General features: G+C 43.8%; 1 protein-coding gene across 1 annotated transcript; it reads right to left on the reverse strand.

The window, feature by feature from the left end:
- Positions 1-2,473: 2,473 nt before the first annotated feature.
- RPP21 (ribonuclease P subunit p21) lies at positions 2,474-17,047 on the reverse strand. The gene is made up of 7 exons (XM_087708654.1): positions 16,899-17,047; positions 16,637-16,734; positions 13,665-13,713; positions 12,243-12,343; positions 9,658-9,740; positions 6,988-7,134; positions 2,474-3,367 (listed from the first exon to the last, which is right to left on the reverse strand). The coding sequence occupies exons 3-7, from the start codon at positions 13,710-13,712 to the stop codon at positions 3,222-3,224; spliced, it is 525 nt and encodes a 174-aa protein (XP_087564780.1). The 5' UTR covers position 13,713; positions 16,637-16,734; positions 16,899-17,047; the 3' UTR covers positions 2,474-3,221.

Genomic DNA, 17,047 nt, shown 5'->3' on the forward strand with positions numbered 1-17,047 from the left:
TGTGTCTAGTATGACTTCCCAAATTTGCAATTTTGCACTTGTTCCCCTTGGTGCAGCTTGGAATTCTAATTGTATTTTCTTTTTCATTAAGCCTACAAGCTGTAAGAACCGAGTACCATGGTGAATTTGCTTTATCAACTTCTCCCTCACTCAGTAAGTTCAGAGACAAGGAGAATCTGTTTAGATTTGTTTACCCTTTGGGACTGAATGTTTTGCTAACCCAGAAAATAGATGACTGCCAGAGTCCAAACAAAATAAATGCCCTTTTATGGTCTAGATTGTACTTGCATGATGAAAACATTTCCACACTGCTATGAATTTTCTGGAATGGATCCTTGCTCTTGGTTATCTGACTCAACTCTTTTTTCAGATGGGTTTTGACAATTCTCAGCAAGTCAACTTCAGGGTGTACCGGAGCTTGCCCGGAGCACAGGGTACCATTCCAGTATGGTGCTCCAGAGGGCCCACCCGCCCATGCTCCTTACCTGTCTTTAAAGTCTTCGGCACTTCCACGCACAGTGCATACAATGCCTGTGTGATGCTCCGCCAAACAGCTGGAGCATCACAGCGGCTCGCGGAGGTGTCGCTGGACAGTAAGACGCACGCATGTACTGTGTGCATGTGCACTGCGTGCATCCATGTACCGGTTGGAACGGGATGCGGAACCCACCAATAGATATAGATAGATATAGATACCGTGTTTTCCCAAAAATAAGACAGGGTCTTATTTTCTTTTTACCCACAAAATATGGCTTGGGCCTTATTATGAGGGATTTATTATTTTGGGGTTGCTGGGCGGCTGCTCTCTTCCGAGCGGGCTCCCAAAGAAAAGAGCCGGACACAGCCTCATGGATGAATGGCTGTGTTGTGCTGTCACAGCAGCGCAACACAACAGCCATGAAGCGACCACACTCACAAGCAGCCACCCAGCAAACCCGGTTTCCAACCTGGCACATCGTCATTCACTGACCTAGTAGTACCGCCAAGCCACGTGAGCGCCTGTTCACCACCGCCCAGTTCCCGCGGCTTGGTGCATTTGAAATGCCAGTGAGACACTCTGCACGGCTGGAGAGGGGGGTTGCACGAGCGGCTGTTACACTTAGCCGGCAGCTGGCCCACAACTATAGAGCGTACGTCCAGAGCTGCTACTGCCAGAAGACTTTGTTTGGAAGCCGTTGAAAAAGCATGCGGCGGCAGCAGCAGCAGAGGTACTCTGCCTCTGCGGGGAGAGCTGGGCCAAGGCATCGTGAGGCTGGGAGGCGCACGAGCAGAAGCAGAACAGCTGCTCGCGCAACTCCCCTCTCCAGCCGTGCAGAGCGCCTTTCACTGGCATTTCAAAGGAGCCAAGCTGCGGGAGTTGGGCGGAGGTGAACAGGCGCTCACGTCGCTTGGCGATACCCCCAGGTCAGTGAATGGCACTGTGCCCGGCTGGAAAGGGGGTTTGCCGGGTGGCTGCTCATGAGCGTGGTCGGTTCATGGCTGTTGTATTGCACTGCTGCGACAGCGCAACACAGCCATTCACCCATGAGGCTGTGCCCGGCTCTTTGGGAGCCCGCTCGCAAGAGAGCAGCTGCCCAGAAACCCCCCTCTTCAGCTGGGCACAGTGCTGCTCACCAACTTAGCGGTATCCTGAAGGCACCAAGCAACGTGATCCCCTTTGCCTCCCCCCCCCCCGGTTCCCGCGGCTTGGCACTTTTGGGATACCGCTAGGTTGGTGAGCAGCGCTCTGCCTGGCTGGAGGTGGGGGGTTGTCCAGGGGGCTTTTTTGCAGGGGAGGGCTTATATTTTTGCCCACCAGAAAAATGTGGCATGGCCTTATTATCAGGACGTGTTGTATTTTTGGGGAAACACAGTACATACATACATACATACATACATACATACATACATACATACATACAAAAATGAAAAAGAAAGAAGAAGAAGATAATGATGATGATTATTTGCTGTAAATAAAGGAGGACAGAACCAAGATGGAATCGAGAAACTTCAAAATTCAGACTTGACTTCTCCCAACACCCTGGCCGATCGCATTTTATTCATTGGCTTCCTGTCCAAGGAAGAAGTCTCCCTGGATATCCATATCTATCCACTTCAAGTCAATAACATTGTTCCAAGTTTCTATGGCAGACATAACATTGACAAAGGAATACAGTACAAAAACCTTTAGCAGATAAAAGTATGCAACACCTCAGCCTTGGGAGAGAAATAAAAGAAACTCAGAGTAAACCCACATTGGTTCTGTATGGCAAAAGACGCTGCAAAGGGAAACTGGCAGGTGTTCAAGCGCTATTATACCTGACAACAAAGGTAGAAATTCCAATACTTGTTGTTTCCTGACCTTGAAGGGTTGACAGTCTCATAGTTTTTAAACCAAAGTATATACACTTTTAGCTTTAGCACTTCCCCCAAGCAGAAAAGAAAGATAAATCGAGCCAACTTGTTAGAAAGCACAATGAAAGTACTATACATGTGTTTTAAAAACAAATTTATTTCCAGTTTCCTGTATTTATCTGGTACGCAAAAGTGATATGAGACTGAAACTTTCTTTCCATTGTTGCCTTTTCCCTAAGTTCTTCTGACCGGAACATCAGCGGTGCTTCAGATCCGACATACACCTAGCTAAAGAGTGGCAGAAACTGAAGTTACAACCAGCAGTATTGGAAAAGAGGCATTCCTCTGGTCACAGAGGTGGAAAAGGGGGCACATTCTTAGCCAGCGATGGTGGAATAGCCCCACAGTGAAATAGGCAACAAATACATTTAACAAACAAATGAAACACAAATAAGATACACTGAAGAAACTTTCAAGAGTTTCTTGGGGCAGGCTGCTCTTCTGCTCTCTAGTTGTACAGACTGTATATTTATTTATTAAATTATGTGTGGCTGTTCATCTCACCAGAAGCGACTTCAGCATTGTACAGCAAAAAAATATATGAAACAATTAACATGTCAAAAACAGCCATGTTAAAACTAAAAAATAAAATATAAATAAAACACCCAAGGGATTTGAACAGCAAGGATGCCAACTTTATCCTGAGATTAAGATCACCAACTCATTGAAGTTCTTCAAGTAGCAAGTTGAACTTTTGGAAAGTATATTTTTTGACTTCCTCTGTACTGAACGTCATCTTGCTGGCTTCTTCCATCCAAGGCAGGGGATTCACTTCTGGGCAATAGCCGCCTGGTCTATCTGGAAATGGAATAATCCCAAGGCAGATGTCACTTCCCATTCTTTGCTCCTATTGATTGGGTGCCCGCTGTGATCTCCTCAGAGGCAAGATGGCTGCACGGACTGGAAGTTGGGACTGTTGCCTTTCCCATTTGGGAGGCCTTGTGTGGCCTTTGTGCTGGATTGGGGGTCTGGCCTAAAAATGGGACACAAGGAGAAGGTTTCAAGACAAGTCTGCGGATGTCAATTGCTAAACAGCTGCCTGCACTTCTCTTGCCCTAATTCTATGAAAATTGTCCCTTTATCTTTTGTGATTCCTCTCCTTCCTCCCAGTTCCAACACAAATCATTTCCCTAGCTAACCTAGAACAAGGAACCACAGACCCTGGATGCATCTAGGACTTATTTACAGCAAAATTATATTCTTTTGACTGGACTTTATGGATAATACAGGATGGCTGAATGGCATTTATGCTGACTGGAAATACTGTGATGCAGGAATAGAAATTTTGGGTTCTCATCTCATTTTCTTTTTTCTGTGAATTAATCTCTCCCACCCAGAAGCACTCAGAGTTTATCCTTAGTTTCACTCCTTTTGGCCAGTTCTCACAGATTTTATTTTAATTGACCCAGAACTTCATTCTTTGCTTAGCTACTCAACCAAGTTTAACACTGTTCTGAGTTATTTGGGATTCAAACTAGCGAGAAAGAGAGGGAAGGAGGGAGGGAGATAGGGCAGATAGAAGACAAAGGGCTTAGTCCAATTTAACTCGCTTCAGTCCATGGACAATAGTTTCTATCTGTAGGGCAGGGGTGGGGAACCATTACCCTATTATGATTTGCTGGCTCAGGAATTCTGGGAGTTGAAGTCCACAAGTCATAAAAGGGCCGTGCTTAACCATCCCTGCCCTAGAGATTCAAACATCCTGTTCTCACATCAATAGCAGCAATAGCAGTAGACTTATATACCGCTTCATAGGGCTTTCAGCCCTCTCTAAGCGGTTTACAAAGAGTCAGCATATTGCCCCCAACAATCTGGGTCCTCATTTTACCCACCTCGGAAGGATGGAAGGCTGAGTCAACCCTGAGCCGGTGGGATTTGAACCGCTGAACTGCTGATCTAGCAGTAGCCTGCAGTGCTGCATTTAACCACTGCACCACCTTGGCTCTTCACTTCTTCACATCATCACTTCTCTTGCCCATTTTCCTATAATCCAGTTTCAAGATCTTCTAATGTTGTCTCTTACAAATATCAGTGCTCATAAATGTTCATAATTAGCCAGTCATCTCAGCTATCTTGCTTTTATTGTTATTGTGTCCTTCAAACCAACTGTGGTTGTGTGGATCCATTTTTCTTGGCGACATTTTTGACAAGTACCCTTTTCCTGGGGCTGAGAGAGAGAGAGAGAGGAAGGATCTGGCCCAAAGTGGGACTAGATATCCCCCATTCCTAGTCTAGGCCCATTAAGACTTACAGGTTGTCTTTGACTGACAAAAGTTCATTTAGTGACCATTCAAAATTACAGCACTGAAAAATGTGACTTATGACCGTTTTTCAACCTTTGCAGCATCCCCTTGATCATGTGATCAAAATTTGGACACATAGCAACTGGTTCATATTTATGACGGTTGCAGTGTCCCTGGGTCATTGATCCCCTTTTTCCGGCCTTCTGACCAGCAAAATCAATGGGGAAGCCAGATTCACTTAATAGCCAAGGCGACTGACTTATCAACTGAAGGGATCCACTTAGGAACTGTGCCAAGAAAAGTCATAAAATGGGGCAAAACTCACTTAACAAATGTCTCACTTAACAACAGAAATGTTGGGTTCAATTGTGGGCGTAGGCCGAGGACTACCTGTATTGTATACTAAACTGGTTCTCTCTCCATTTCTGCCCTTCAGCTAATAAAAATTCAATATACTGTATTTTTCAGAGTATAAGATGCACCAGAATATAAGACGCACCAAGATTTTGAAGAGGCAAATTTAAAAAAAAAATGTTTTGCACAATAATATTCAAAAGAAGGAATGGGCCCCTTAAGATCAAGCTGTATGTCCTTCCTAAACTTATTTTCTGAGTTCCTTCCACACTTTTTTGTGTGAGTCACTGTTGACTCATTGCGACCGGACAAGATCTTGCAGTTTCTCTCCTGTCAAAGTTCTTCAGAAGTAGTTTCCCTTTGTTTTCTTCTTCCAAGGGCTAAGAGAATGACAGGCCCAAGGACACCCTGCTGGCTTTGCCCCTAAGACCGGACTGGAGAACACAGTTTCCCATTTTCATGTGCCTTAACCATGATACCAAACTGTTTTTTTTTCTTTCCTTCTAGGTCTAGTTGCTGAAAATCAACGAGGAAAATAAATAGGTCCTAAAATAAATTTCACATAGAGGAACACTCTGATGCTCCTGAAAAACTAGGATGAAATTTGAAAAGCCTTCCCTCTGTCAAATTTGCTTCAAATTTGTGGTCACCACAACCCTTGCAGTTGCAACTAAGATGGTGGGTTTAGCTCTGAGGCAACTGAGGTTGCTCAAGAGCAGGGATGTCAAACTGGATTCTTTTCAAGGGCTGAATCACCATTGTAGGCGGGCCAGCCTGGGGGATAGTGTGTGTGTGTGTGGGGGGGGATGGACTCCTTCTATAGCACACTGCCGGCTAAAGTGGAGCGTGGAGGGGCTCACATCCTGTTTTCGGCCTGGATGGCCTCGTGCAACACTCTGCTGGCCTAAATGACAACACTCTGCCATTTTGGCTGCCAGAAACACTGTAGGCTGGCACTTTGCTATTACCCAGACCGGCCCTGTGGGTCAGATTTAAGCACCCCGCAGTCTAGATATAGAATACAATACAATAGCAGAGTTGGAGGGGACCTTGGAGGTCTTCTAATCCAACCCCCTGGCTAGGCAGGAAACCTTATACCATTTCAGACAAATGGCCATCCAACATCTTCTTAAAGACTTCCAGTGTTCACAACTTCTGGAGGCAAGCTTTTCCACTGATTAATTGTTCTAACTGTCAGGAAATTTCTCCCCAGTTCTAAGTTGCTTCTCTCCTTGATTAGTTTCCACCCATTGCTTCTTGTTCTACCCTCAGATGCCTTGGAGAAAAGTTTGACTCCGTCTTCTTTGTGGCAACCCCTGAGATATTGGAAGACTGCTATCATGTCTCCCCTAGTCCTTCTTTTCATTCAACTAGACATACCCAGTTCCTGCAACTGTTCTTCATATGTTTTAGTCTCCAGTCCCCTAATCCTCTTTGTTGCTCTTCTCTGCACTCTTTCTAGAGTCTCCACATCTTTTCTACATCGTGGCGACCAAAACTGAATGCAGTATTCCAAGTGTGGCCTTACCAAGGCAATATAAAGTGGTATTAACACTTCACGTGATCTTGATTCTATCCCTCTGATTATGCAGCCTAGAACTGTGTTGGCTTTTTTGGCGCTGCTGCACATTGCTGGCTCATATTTAAATGGTTGTCCACTAGGACTCCAAGATCCCTTTCACAGTTACTACTGTTGAGCAAGGTACCACCTATACTGTACCTGCGCATTTCGTTTTTCTTGCCTAAATGTAGAACCATACTCTTTTCACCATTGAATTTCATTTTGTTAAATAGTGCTCAATGTTCAAGTTTGTCAAGATCCTTCTGTATCTTTAGCCACTCTTCTGGAGTGTTGGCTATTCCATTAGATATGACCTGCGGGCCTCGAGTTTGATACCCCTGTTCAGGAGGGACCTTCAGGCCCAAAGCAATCACGACCGTTTTCCTCCATCCCCAGCTGCTCTTCTCTTTCAGAGCTTTCCCTGCATTGGTTTACCTTTGATGCCTGCACCAGCTGGCGTCTGGTTCTCCAGCAACGCCTCAGGCTGCTCCGACCACAACTTGTAGTCAGGCTTACTGAGGAAACGCTTGCTTAGGCCACAGTTCAGACACTGCACGACAGTCCAACGTTGATGGCGGCGTTCTGATTGGAAACATGGAAGAACGAATCACCTCAAGGGGTCAGGAAAAAGAAGGCTTGCCATCCCTTCCCACTATGGGTAGTCCTCAACTTACAACAGTCCACTTAGTAACCGTTCAAAGTTACAACGGCACTGGAAAAAGTGACTTAGGACTGTTTTTCACACTTACGACCGTTGCAGCATCCCCGAACTCATGTGATTTACATTTGGATGCTTGACTGACTCATATTTATGACAGTTGCAATGTCCCAGGGTCATGTGATCCCCTTTTGCGACCTTCTGACAAGCAAAGTTGACGGAGAAGAGCAGATTCACTTTACAACCGCGTGACTAACTTCACCACTGCAGCGATTCACTTAACAACTGTGGTGAGAAAAGTTGTAATGTGGGGCAAAACTCCAACACATTTCTCACTTGGCAACATAAATTTTGGGCTCAACTGTGGTCATAAGTCGAGGATTACCTGTATTCCCCAAACATATGGGTAGTCCTGGACTTACAGCCACTTGTTTAGTGACTGTTCAAAGTCACAAAGGGACTGAAAAAAGAGGCTTAGGACTGTTTTTCATACTTATAACGGTTTGAGCGCCCCCATGGTCATGTGATCAAAATTCAGACATTTGACAACTGGCATGTATTTTTGACAATTGTCCCAGGGTTATGTGCCACCTTCTGATAAGCAAAGTCAATGGGGGAGCCAGATTCACTTAACAATTGTGTTAACTAACAACTGCAGTAATTTCAGCATTTCAGAGAGTGGCCAGGTAGCCTTCGACTTATAGCCATTCATTTAGTGGTCGTTCAAAGTTATAATGTCAGGGTTCCAAACAGCATTCAAAAGTAAATCAGAGTCTGAGGCAAAAGATTCCTCAAAGTTCCAATTTATTAAGAGAGCCATGTTGGCACATCTGGGAAAACCCAAATCTGAAAGCTTCCTGGTTTTCCTCGCCTAGTTGAAAGTTCAAGATCTTTCCCCCTACACACCCACAAGTCCATCACAAGGTCCAAGCTCCCACTGCCATGCTGGCAGTTCCACCCAATTCCGGTCAGGTGCAGAGGTGTCGAGACAAAGGATGACCTTGGATTTCTAGAAAGAATTTTGTTGTGGCTACATAGCATCTAACTCCTTACAATCCCCCCTCCCATTTTCCCACAATAGAAAATGCATAGCAGAATAATAGAAAGTGTGGCAGGCCAAAGACCCAAAAGAAAAAAAAATGGCTGCAGGTCTGCATTTAACAGCACTGAAAAGAGCAACTTTTTCACGCTTAACAACCATTGCAGGATCCCCATGGTCACATGATCAAAATTTGGCTGCTGGGCAATAAATGTCCCAGGGTCATGTGATCTCCTTTTTCATTTAACAACCGTGTTATTAATTTAACTACTGCAGTGATTCACTTAGCAACTGTGGTAAGAAAGGTCGTAAAATGGGGCAAAACTCACAAGATAAATTTTGGCCTCATTTGTAGTCGTAAGTCAAGAACTATCTGTAACCAAATCACTAGCCAAACTCCAAAAGTTTCCTTGTCAACTTCATTTCATGGATTCTACATCAAAAAGACCGTATAGTATGTGGTAGAACAGGCACGTGCAATCTGCAGCCCACAGGCCCCATGTGGCCCTGGATAGCTAATCATGTGACCCCATAAGATAGTAAACTTTTAATATTATATATAACAAGCTGATAACCCAGCATTGCCTGGGTATTTATTTATCCTAATCCTGTATTAGACAGGAAAAGCCCTGACTTTGGCGACAATTAAATTACTTACAAATGTTTTCCCTGTGCCCTCAGAAGCCATACATTTGCCCTCAAAAATAATCAAAGCCTTGTTGAAAATGTCCGGACCAAACATAATTTCCAATGTTGGATTTTCCCCTGTTACCAGAGGGAGCCCCTTTGTGGAGTACTGTGAAGCTGTTACCATGGCAACTCCACTGCGCTGTACAGTAGAAGTCATTTTACAGTAGTACAGTAGAAGCCATTTTAAGGCACAACAGGCTGTATCTTAACAGAACACACACCCTGAGGCGTGTTAGGGGTGTATACACACACACACACACACACACACACACACACTGTACATTAAGTATATTATATATGTTATATGTAGCCCAAGAAAATCCCTCATCCCTCAATTAGGCTCAGATAAGTCAAAAGGTTGGACCCACAGAATGTGAACAACTTGTGAAACAAAAATGTTGGCTCTGAAGACATGCAACAATGGGAAGGTTTTCCAGCCATCACCTTTTTAAGCCTTATAATGCTGTTGAGTTGAAATGTGAGGCTACAAGCAAAAACGGGGCTTTGTAGCCACTGGGTGAAAAGAGAGAAATCAAACTGGGAAATGCAGGTCATTCCTCTCCCCCACCCCCCAAAGTCCCTCTTCTCCATCTCAACCCTAACATCCATTTACCCCATGGGGAAGGGGCGTCAACCATATCAGATTCTAGAGCAAGAATAATACCAATAAGCATCCAGGCAGCACTGCAAAAGAGGCGGGAAAGAATGCAATACTAACTTCTTTGCCGAACAGTTGAGCTGACTCCTGGCACGAGAAGAGAGAAGCAGGATTTGCAAATGGTCCTTTTCACGGAAGGGTCCCTGCACACAAAATCAAGTGATCGATGAATGCAGCACTCAATTGCACTTGTTCACTGAAGTCTATCTATACCAGGGGTGGGCTGCTACATGTTCGCCCGGGCTCAGGAGAACCCGTAGCTAATGTTACGGCCAGTTCAAAGAACCTCCAAATCCCACCCCTGGCCGGCCCCACCCTCCCCTCCCCTCCCAGGAGTCTCCACGTGGCTTGTTTTGGATGTGAGGTAAGTACAGGGCCTGCACAGAGGCTCCAGAATGGGGAAAAATGGACCTCCCGGAAGTTCGGGAAGGCCTCCAGAGCCCGGGGGATGCAGTTTTCGCCCTCCCAGAGGCTCGAGGAAAGCCTCTGGAGCCTGGGGAAGGCAAAAACACGTGCCCCTCCCGCCATGGTGCAGGAGGCTGACTAGACCACGTCCACCATGACGTCCACCCAGCAACTGGGTATAGAACTCGTTGCTGAAATTTTTGAAGGCCACCCCTGATTTATACTATTTATCGCCAATCACACACTGACAGGGTGTTCATATCAAACTAAGCTATACTGTGATTTTGATTAGGGAAGAATCTAGTTTTTGCCTTAATAGGATATGTGAGTTTCCTTGTGGCTCAGTGCAGTACATGAACCTAGCCAAATGTAACATTTTGGTTAGCAAAGTTGGGCTATAATGAGAGGTATGAACAGAAAGTGAGATAGCTACCAAAAACCACCCAGCTCTTCTAAACCATTGCTTGCCAACTCATCAATTTTAAGAGGCATGGAGTTCAGTTCCTCCTGCAGGCTGGGGAGCTCTGGGAGTTGAAGTCCAAACACTCTAAAGTTGCCAAGTTGGGAAATACCAAGCTCAATCTGATCAATTTCAGTTTTGATCTATAATGCCAAATTTAGAAAACATTAAAAGAAGAGAATCAAAAGAAGAGGAGTTGAGAAATGGTTAATTGGGAAAAAGCAATGTGACTTCTATATTGGAGCAGTTAAGAGCAAGAACTCTATCATATGCCAAACATCGATTGAAATCTCAAGGTACCCATGAATTTATCTGTATGATAGCAGTAAAACTGGCATTTTTTGTTGTGATTATGAAGTAGAGACAAAACCTACATCTATTTATTGAAATCTTACCAACTATTCTCACTCCTAAATTGGATGCAATGTTAATAATTACAAAATATTCCCCATAAAGAACATGAGAATAAATATAGTAGTACTCGAGTTACGAATGTAATGGACACTGCCCATTCCATCCATAACTTGAGAATTTGTGGAAGTGAATCTCATACCTTGAATGACATCACTTCCTGCTTTCACCCATGCATTCTCTAATTTAATGTGTGGGTGAATGTGCGGCTCGTTAAGTACACATGAGGAACCTTGGGGTGGGAAAGGCCATAGGGGGGGGTAGTGAGGGAATAGGTCACCTACTTCTGACTACCCACGGCCTCTGCCGACCCACAGAGACCTCCTTCTACCTCCCCTGATGTCCCCACAATTTCTTCCCCCAAATCCTGCCACGCTGGGCGACTTACCTTATGAAGATCTGTCTCTTCTCCAGTCTGTTCCTTTGCCTGCTTTCCCTCCTTTCTCATCAGTAAAGGGTTTGATGAGGCCTCTGGCAGCAAGAAAGTAGATTCTTTCAAGCTGATCTCCGGTGAGAAAGCAGCCACAGAACGCCTAACACAGTGTTGGTAAAGCGCTTGAAGATTGTGTCCCTGTAAGCTTCGGCAGCCGTTTGCAAAAAGCCTTTGCCAGTAGGTACTGGGTTTCAGAGGGATGTGCCTGCACCTCCCAAATGCCGCTGGTGCCAACAAAGGCTTTTTGCAAAGGGCTGCTGAAGCCTACAGGAACATAATCTCCCTGCAGCATTCAGCAAGGAAACGGCAAACGGACAGAAGGCCTGAAGGACCAAAGGCTTCCCGCCATTTACAAACATCCAGGCCTCAATTCACAGAGAATAGAGGCCTAAAGTGCAAGATTACATGTGATCAGTAGTACAAGATCTCACACTATTGATCTTGTTTGATCTCGCGGTATGTTAGGCCTCTGTTCTCTGCAAATGCAGGTAAAGAAACTGCAATAGAGAGAGGAGATCTTTGCAAGGTAAGTGAATCGCCACAGGTGAAGTGCCTGTGAAGACCCGGTTGGTAGTGGTGGGGGAAATAGGCGGGGTGAATGTTGCAGAGCCTCTGCAGTCATTCGTAACAGCAAACAACTTCCATGGTGCTGCAATATTCACAATATTGGGACTTGCTCAATTAACTCTAGGGGACGCTTATCAGGTAACTTCGAACGTTGGCTAAGGGAAAGCTCGTAACCTGGCGATTATCTGTATAAAGTATTAATAATACATGTCAGATTACAAGTACATTTTAAAATGGGCATCAGGGAGAAAATAGGTTCAAAAATGGGAAGAAAAAAATGTTCCATTCATTGCTAGACTGGAAAAAGTATCTTAACCCTACAATTTATACCCTGCTTGTAACCCCCTTCCCCAAACGATGGCTACTCACTGTCTCAAGACGAGCCGCCGGCTGATGTTGTTTTGGGTGTGACAGTAGAAACGTGCCAATTCTTGGTTATTTGGGTTTTGGGCGAGCACACAATGGGCTGCCTGTATAAAAAAGAAAAACATCATTACAGCCTCCTAGAGATATCCAGGCTAAAGGCATCCTACACAATCCAGCTGCTTCATAACAAAATCTTATGAGGAATCATCCCGATCCTATTAAGGCCTTGGTTGTAAAACATGTAAAGAATCTTGGCGCATCTTAAATGCTACATCAATTTTCTTGGCTCGAGTAGCATAATGTGATCACTAAATAAGAGGTGTCTTATTTTACTACAAGACATTGATTGGCCAGATCCTGAAAGACTGTGTCTTTGAGAAAGTCTTCGCTGATTCTCACTACTTGGGCATGTGGCTCATCCTTGGTGATCCCCATTTTGGGGAGGGTTAAATTCATTATTTCCCCATTATGACTTTTATATTGTGGGCAATCTGCCTTGAAAGTCAATGAGATAGATAAGATAGATATAGATAGATAGATAGATAGATAGATAGATAGATAGATAGATAGATAGGTGGGTAGGTAGGTAGGTAGGTAGGTATATGATCTAGTTAGATCTAGGTAGATGACAGATAGATGGGTAGGTGGGTGGGTGGGTGGATGGATGGATGGATAGATAGATAGATAGATGATCTAGATAGATGATAGGTAGGTAGGTAGATAGATGATAGATGATTGCTTTCCAGAGCAAGTAAGGATGAGGTACTTCATTTTGGTGATTGCTTATAGGGCTATCTGGATCTTAACAAGAATGCCCTGGTTTATTGGCTAGAAAATTCTGGGAGTTGAAGTCCACGCATCTCCAAAGATCGTTATGTGAAAACAGGTTCAAATTTGTTGTGGGATGGGAGGAGGGAAAAGATGGGAAGCAAGTTTAGGATTGTGAAGAATCCAGAAGAAGAAAAATACCCCACTACAATCCTATAGATTTCTACCAACTGCTCCATTCTTAACCCCTCCTCCCTCTTGGTCATGTGATCAAGCCTGATATATAGGCAGCACACTCTGTGCTTCCTAGTTCGCATATATAGCATTCGGCAGAAACATATAGAGAACCCAAGCAACTAATGAAGTTAGTTAATAGGTACATGAACAATTGTATTACAGGAAAAAAAAAAGATGTCTCCTATTGGCGCTGTTGGGAAAGAGGTTGGAAAAAATTCCAGAGACCATGCTGTGCATGCTGTCTCTACATTAGTTTTAAAGGAATTGTCTTTCTGACTGTACCCAAGAGGAAAACATGAATTTCACATGCATTTGTGAGCAAACTGGAAACTGAGGCATAGCTAAGAGTCACTTCCCATTGCAACCTCCATTTTAAACAGCCCAGTGAAATTAATTTGTATGCTGGGAAATTCTTCTCACCTGATAGAGGAAATTCAGTCTCTGAAAGGCTTCTTTGTCCTTTATCATGCTGGTAAAAACAATGAAGTGATAAAGATATCTTAAATTGTTTAAGTGACAAAACAACTAACAGCGTGCAAAAAAGGGCTATGAACAACAGTAATTCTTTAAAAAGTTTTGCATATATGGATTGGATTCTTAGAGTTTGACGGATATCATAATATCAGATGTCCTGATCTTTTTGATCTAGTAAAACTTTAGATAACCATTAAGTAGTCAAAGGATTTCGAGCGTCAAACATTTCAAAGCTTTCTATATGCTACTGTATGGCTATCTGGATTTGTCAATTTTGTTTGTTTATTTCTGAGATTTATCCCCATCTTAATCCTTAACAGACTCTATGCAATTGCACAATATAATACAAATAAGGCAACATTAACAAATATTAAATTATATTAATATCATAAATTACAGTAATTAATTTTGGTGTCATTGATCCCAAAGTCCTTCCAGATAAATCCAAATTTTATTACCATAGTTTCAATGAGAGAAGGGACCAGCCTTGTCTCAAACTGTTCTTTAGGAGGGGAATCAGATATATATGGATAGATGGATGGATGGGAGACAGAGAGGGAGGGAGGGAGAAAGAGAAATCCAGTGTTCTTCAACATTTTCATACAAGATCTAGGTGACAGGATAGAAGAGGAACTCATCAGATTTGCAGATGACACAAACCTGGAAAGAATTGCTAACACTCTAGAAGACAGATTCAAAATTCAGAAGGATCTTGCCAGTCTTCAGCATTAGACTGTATCCATCAAGATGCAGTTCAGTGGTGAGAAAAGGAAGGTCCTGCACTTAAGACAGGAAAACCAAATGAACAGGAATAGAATAGGCAGTGCATGGCTCAACAGTAGTGTCTGTGAAAAAAATCTAGGTGTCCTGGTGGACTACCAGTAAAATATGAGGCACCAGCGTCCTGCAGCTGCTGAAAGAGCCAATGCAGTCCTAGGCTGTATCAAAAAAGGGATAACATCCAAGATCACAGGAAGTGATACTACCACTCTATTCTGCACTAGTGTGGCCACATTGCATCCAATTCTGGTCATCCCAATACAAAAAAGATGCTAAGGCCTTAGAAAGAGTGCAAAGAGCAGCAAGGATGACAATGGAGGCTAAACCATATAATGCACACTTAAGGAACTAGGTATGCTTAGCTTAACGAAAAGAAGGCTTAGGGTAATATGATAGCTGTCTTTCAATACTTGAAGCATTGTTCACAGGGAAGAGGGGATCAATTTATTCTCTGAGGAGAGGACAAGAAGCCATGACAGAGTGAATAATTAGTTGGTGGCATAGCTTGACTCCTGGAGCTGTGGGTGCTCCATTGTTAGAGGTTTTCAAGAAAAGATTGGATTACCATTTGTCCAGGATGGAATAAGGACTCCTGCCTTGGGGGCAAAGGGTTGGACTAGAAGACCACCAAGATGTTAGGCCTGCAGCGATTTTTTCTTTTGGATCTTTGGCCTGCCACACTATTATTCTACTATGCATTTTCTATTGTGGGAAATGGGAGGGGGGATTGTATGGAGTTAGATGATATGTAGACATAATAAAATTCTTTCTAGAAAGCCAAGGTCATCCTTTGTCTTTGTACCTCTGCACCGGACCGGAACTGGATGGGTAGAATTGCCAGCATGGCAAAGGAAGATTGGACCATGTGATGGACTTGCGGGTGTGTGTGCGGGAAAGATCTTGAACTTTCAACTGGGTGGAGAAAACTAGGAAGCTTCAGATTCCAGTTTTCCCAGATGTACCAACATGGCTCTCTAATAAATTGGAACTTTGAGGAATCCTTTGCCTCGGACTCTGATTTAATGTTGGATGCTATTTGGAACCCTGACACAAGGTCCCTTCCAGCCTTATGATTCTATGATTGATAGATCTGTTTAGAAAAACCGTAAGTCTTTTTGATGCAATCTGGTACCTGTCAGGTGCGACTTCATTTAATAATCAGGAAAGAAACCACTCAACTCCATTTGTTTGAAATTAAGTGTACTTTTACTAATTACAAATGAACAGTAGCGAAGCTAAGCTGAATCTGGTTAATTAGGCGCGAAAGCAAAGAATATCATGTATAATTCAATCCCCTCCCCTTGGCACCCCAGTCCATAGTCCAATTATAATTCACCCAACTGTCAGGTGGAAGATAACTTCAAAAAACATCACCAGGATGGAATGCTGGACAGTTAACCTTGGCGGGAAACTCCCTTCCTCCACATGCGCAATGAGATGGTCAGGTCAGCGTCTAGAATCTTCCTCCAGCACATAACGATTCCCTTCCCAAATACCATGCCTCACCTCCCCGTTTCAATGGCAGCCGAAGCAGCAGCAAAGCAGAGGCTGACAGTACCAGACTGTGGCCCTGGGGATTGGGGACCCCTAATGTAGGGCTGTGAAGGTAGCACCAGCACCTCAAACTGCAATTTGAAACACATTTCTAGCAAGTGCAACACCTCCTGCAATGTTGTACATATTTCAGAAACATGAGTGAACCTCAGCAACTTTAAGATGTGTGGATTTCAACTCCCACAATTGCGGTAGCCAGCATGAGAAACATCACATCGCTTTGTTTCTCTCACTTCCCCCTTCCCTAGATTTGTAATAGCAAAATTAAAGGATGCTACATCCCACCTCCCAATGAATTGTTACAATCCATTAACTCTGCATTTTGGAGGGAGGTGGCAAGAGTAAAAAAAAAAAAAAAGTAAAATAGAGACGCAACTCGGTTCTCCTAAAGGGATCTTAGATGTGCAAGAACATGTTGGTGTGTCTTCCCACCTATAGACCTTTTTCACAATACTGTTTTGACCCTTCTTACCCATTTTTGCATCCATCCCAACGCCAGTCTTCTCCCTAGCCCTATATATAACGTGCAATCTCATGGGTGGCAAAAGGCTACGTCTTTGGATCATTCATTTCCGTTCACTCACCTGTGAGATCTGGAGACTAGCTTTCTTCTTCTTCTTGCTCAAGTGCACTCTTTTAGTAGACGGAGGATGAACTCTTGATCGCGGAAAAAGGAAGAGACCTGATAGTTTCAGAAACAAAACAAAGCAAAGCAAAACTCTGTTAAGGAATCCTCTCCATTCCTGCGTACTCCATAAAATATATAAAGAAAGCAGAGAGGATACAAGGCTCTTATTAATATCCCTTCCTTGGACTTAGCCTCTGATGACCCACATCCGCCTTTACCTTTCTCGGCTGAAGCTCAAGCGCTGCGATTGCACTGGTCCAACTGATTAAAGTACCATAAAACCGGTTTCTAATCCCCGCGCAAAGAGCCTCTCTGAGTCCGTCGCTCTTAGCAAGCGAAGCTACCGCAGTGCATTCTCCTCCCCCGG

This window comes from Thamnophis sirtalis, unplaced genomic scaffold (genome assembly GCF_051295495.1).
Source record: "Thamnophis sirtalis isolate CommonGarterSnake01/CBP01778 unplaced genomic scaffold, rThaSir2_p1.2 scaffold_3, whole genome shotgun sequence".
NCBI lineage: Eukaryota > Metazoa > Chordata > Lepidosauria > Squamata > Natricidae > Thamnophis > Thamnophis sirtalis.

What these genes read in the sequence shown, in the direction of transcription:
- RPP21 (XM_087708654.1), bottom strand. Translation starts at nt 13,712, where the DNA reads ATGATAAAGGACAAAGAAGCCTTTCAGAGACTGAATTTCCTCTATCAG. An exon ending in CGGCGGCTCGTCTTGAGACA is followed by an intron (nt 9,741 to 12,242) that starts GTGAGTAGCCAT and finishes TTTTGTGTGCAG; the next exon opens with GGACCCTTCCGTGAAAAGGA. An exon ending in CTCAACTGTTCGGCAAAGAA is followed by an intron (nt 7,135 to 9,657) that starts GTTAGTATTGCA and finishes GTTTCCAATCAG; the next exon opens with AACGCCGCCATCAACGTTGG.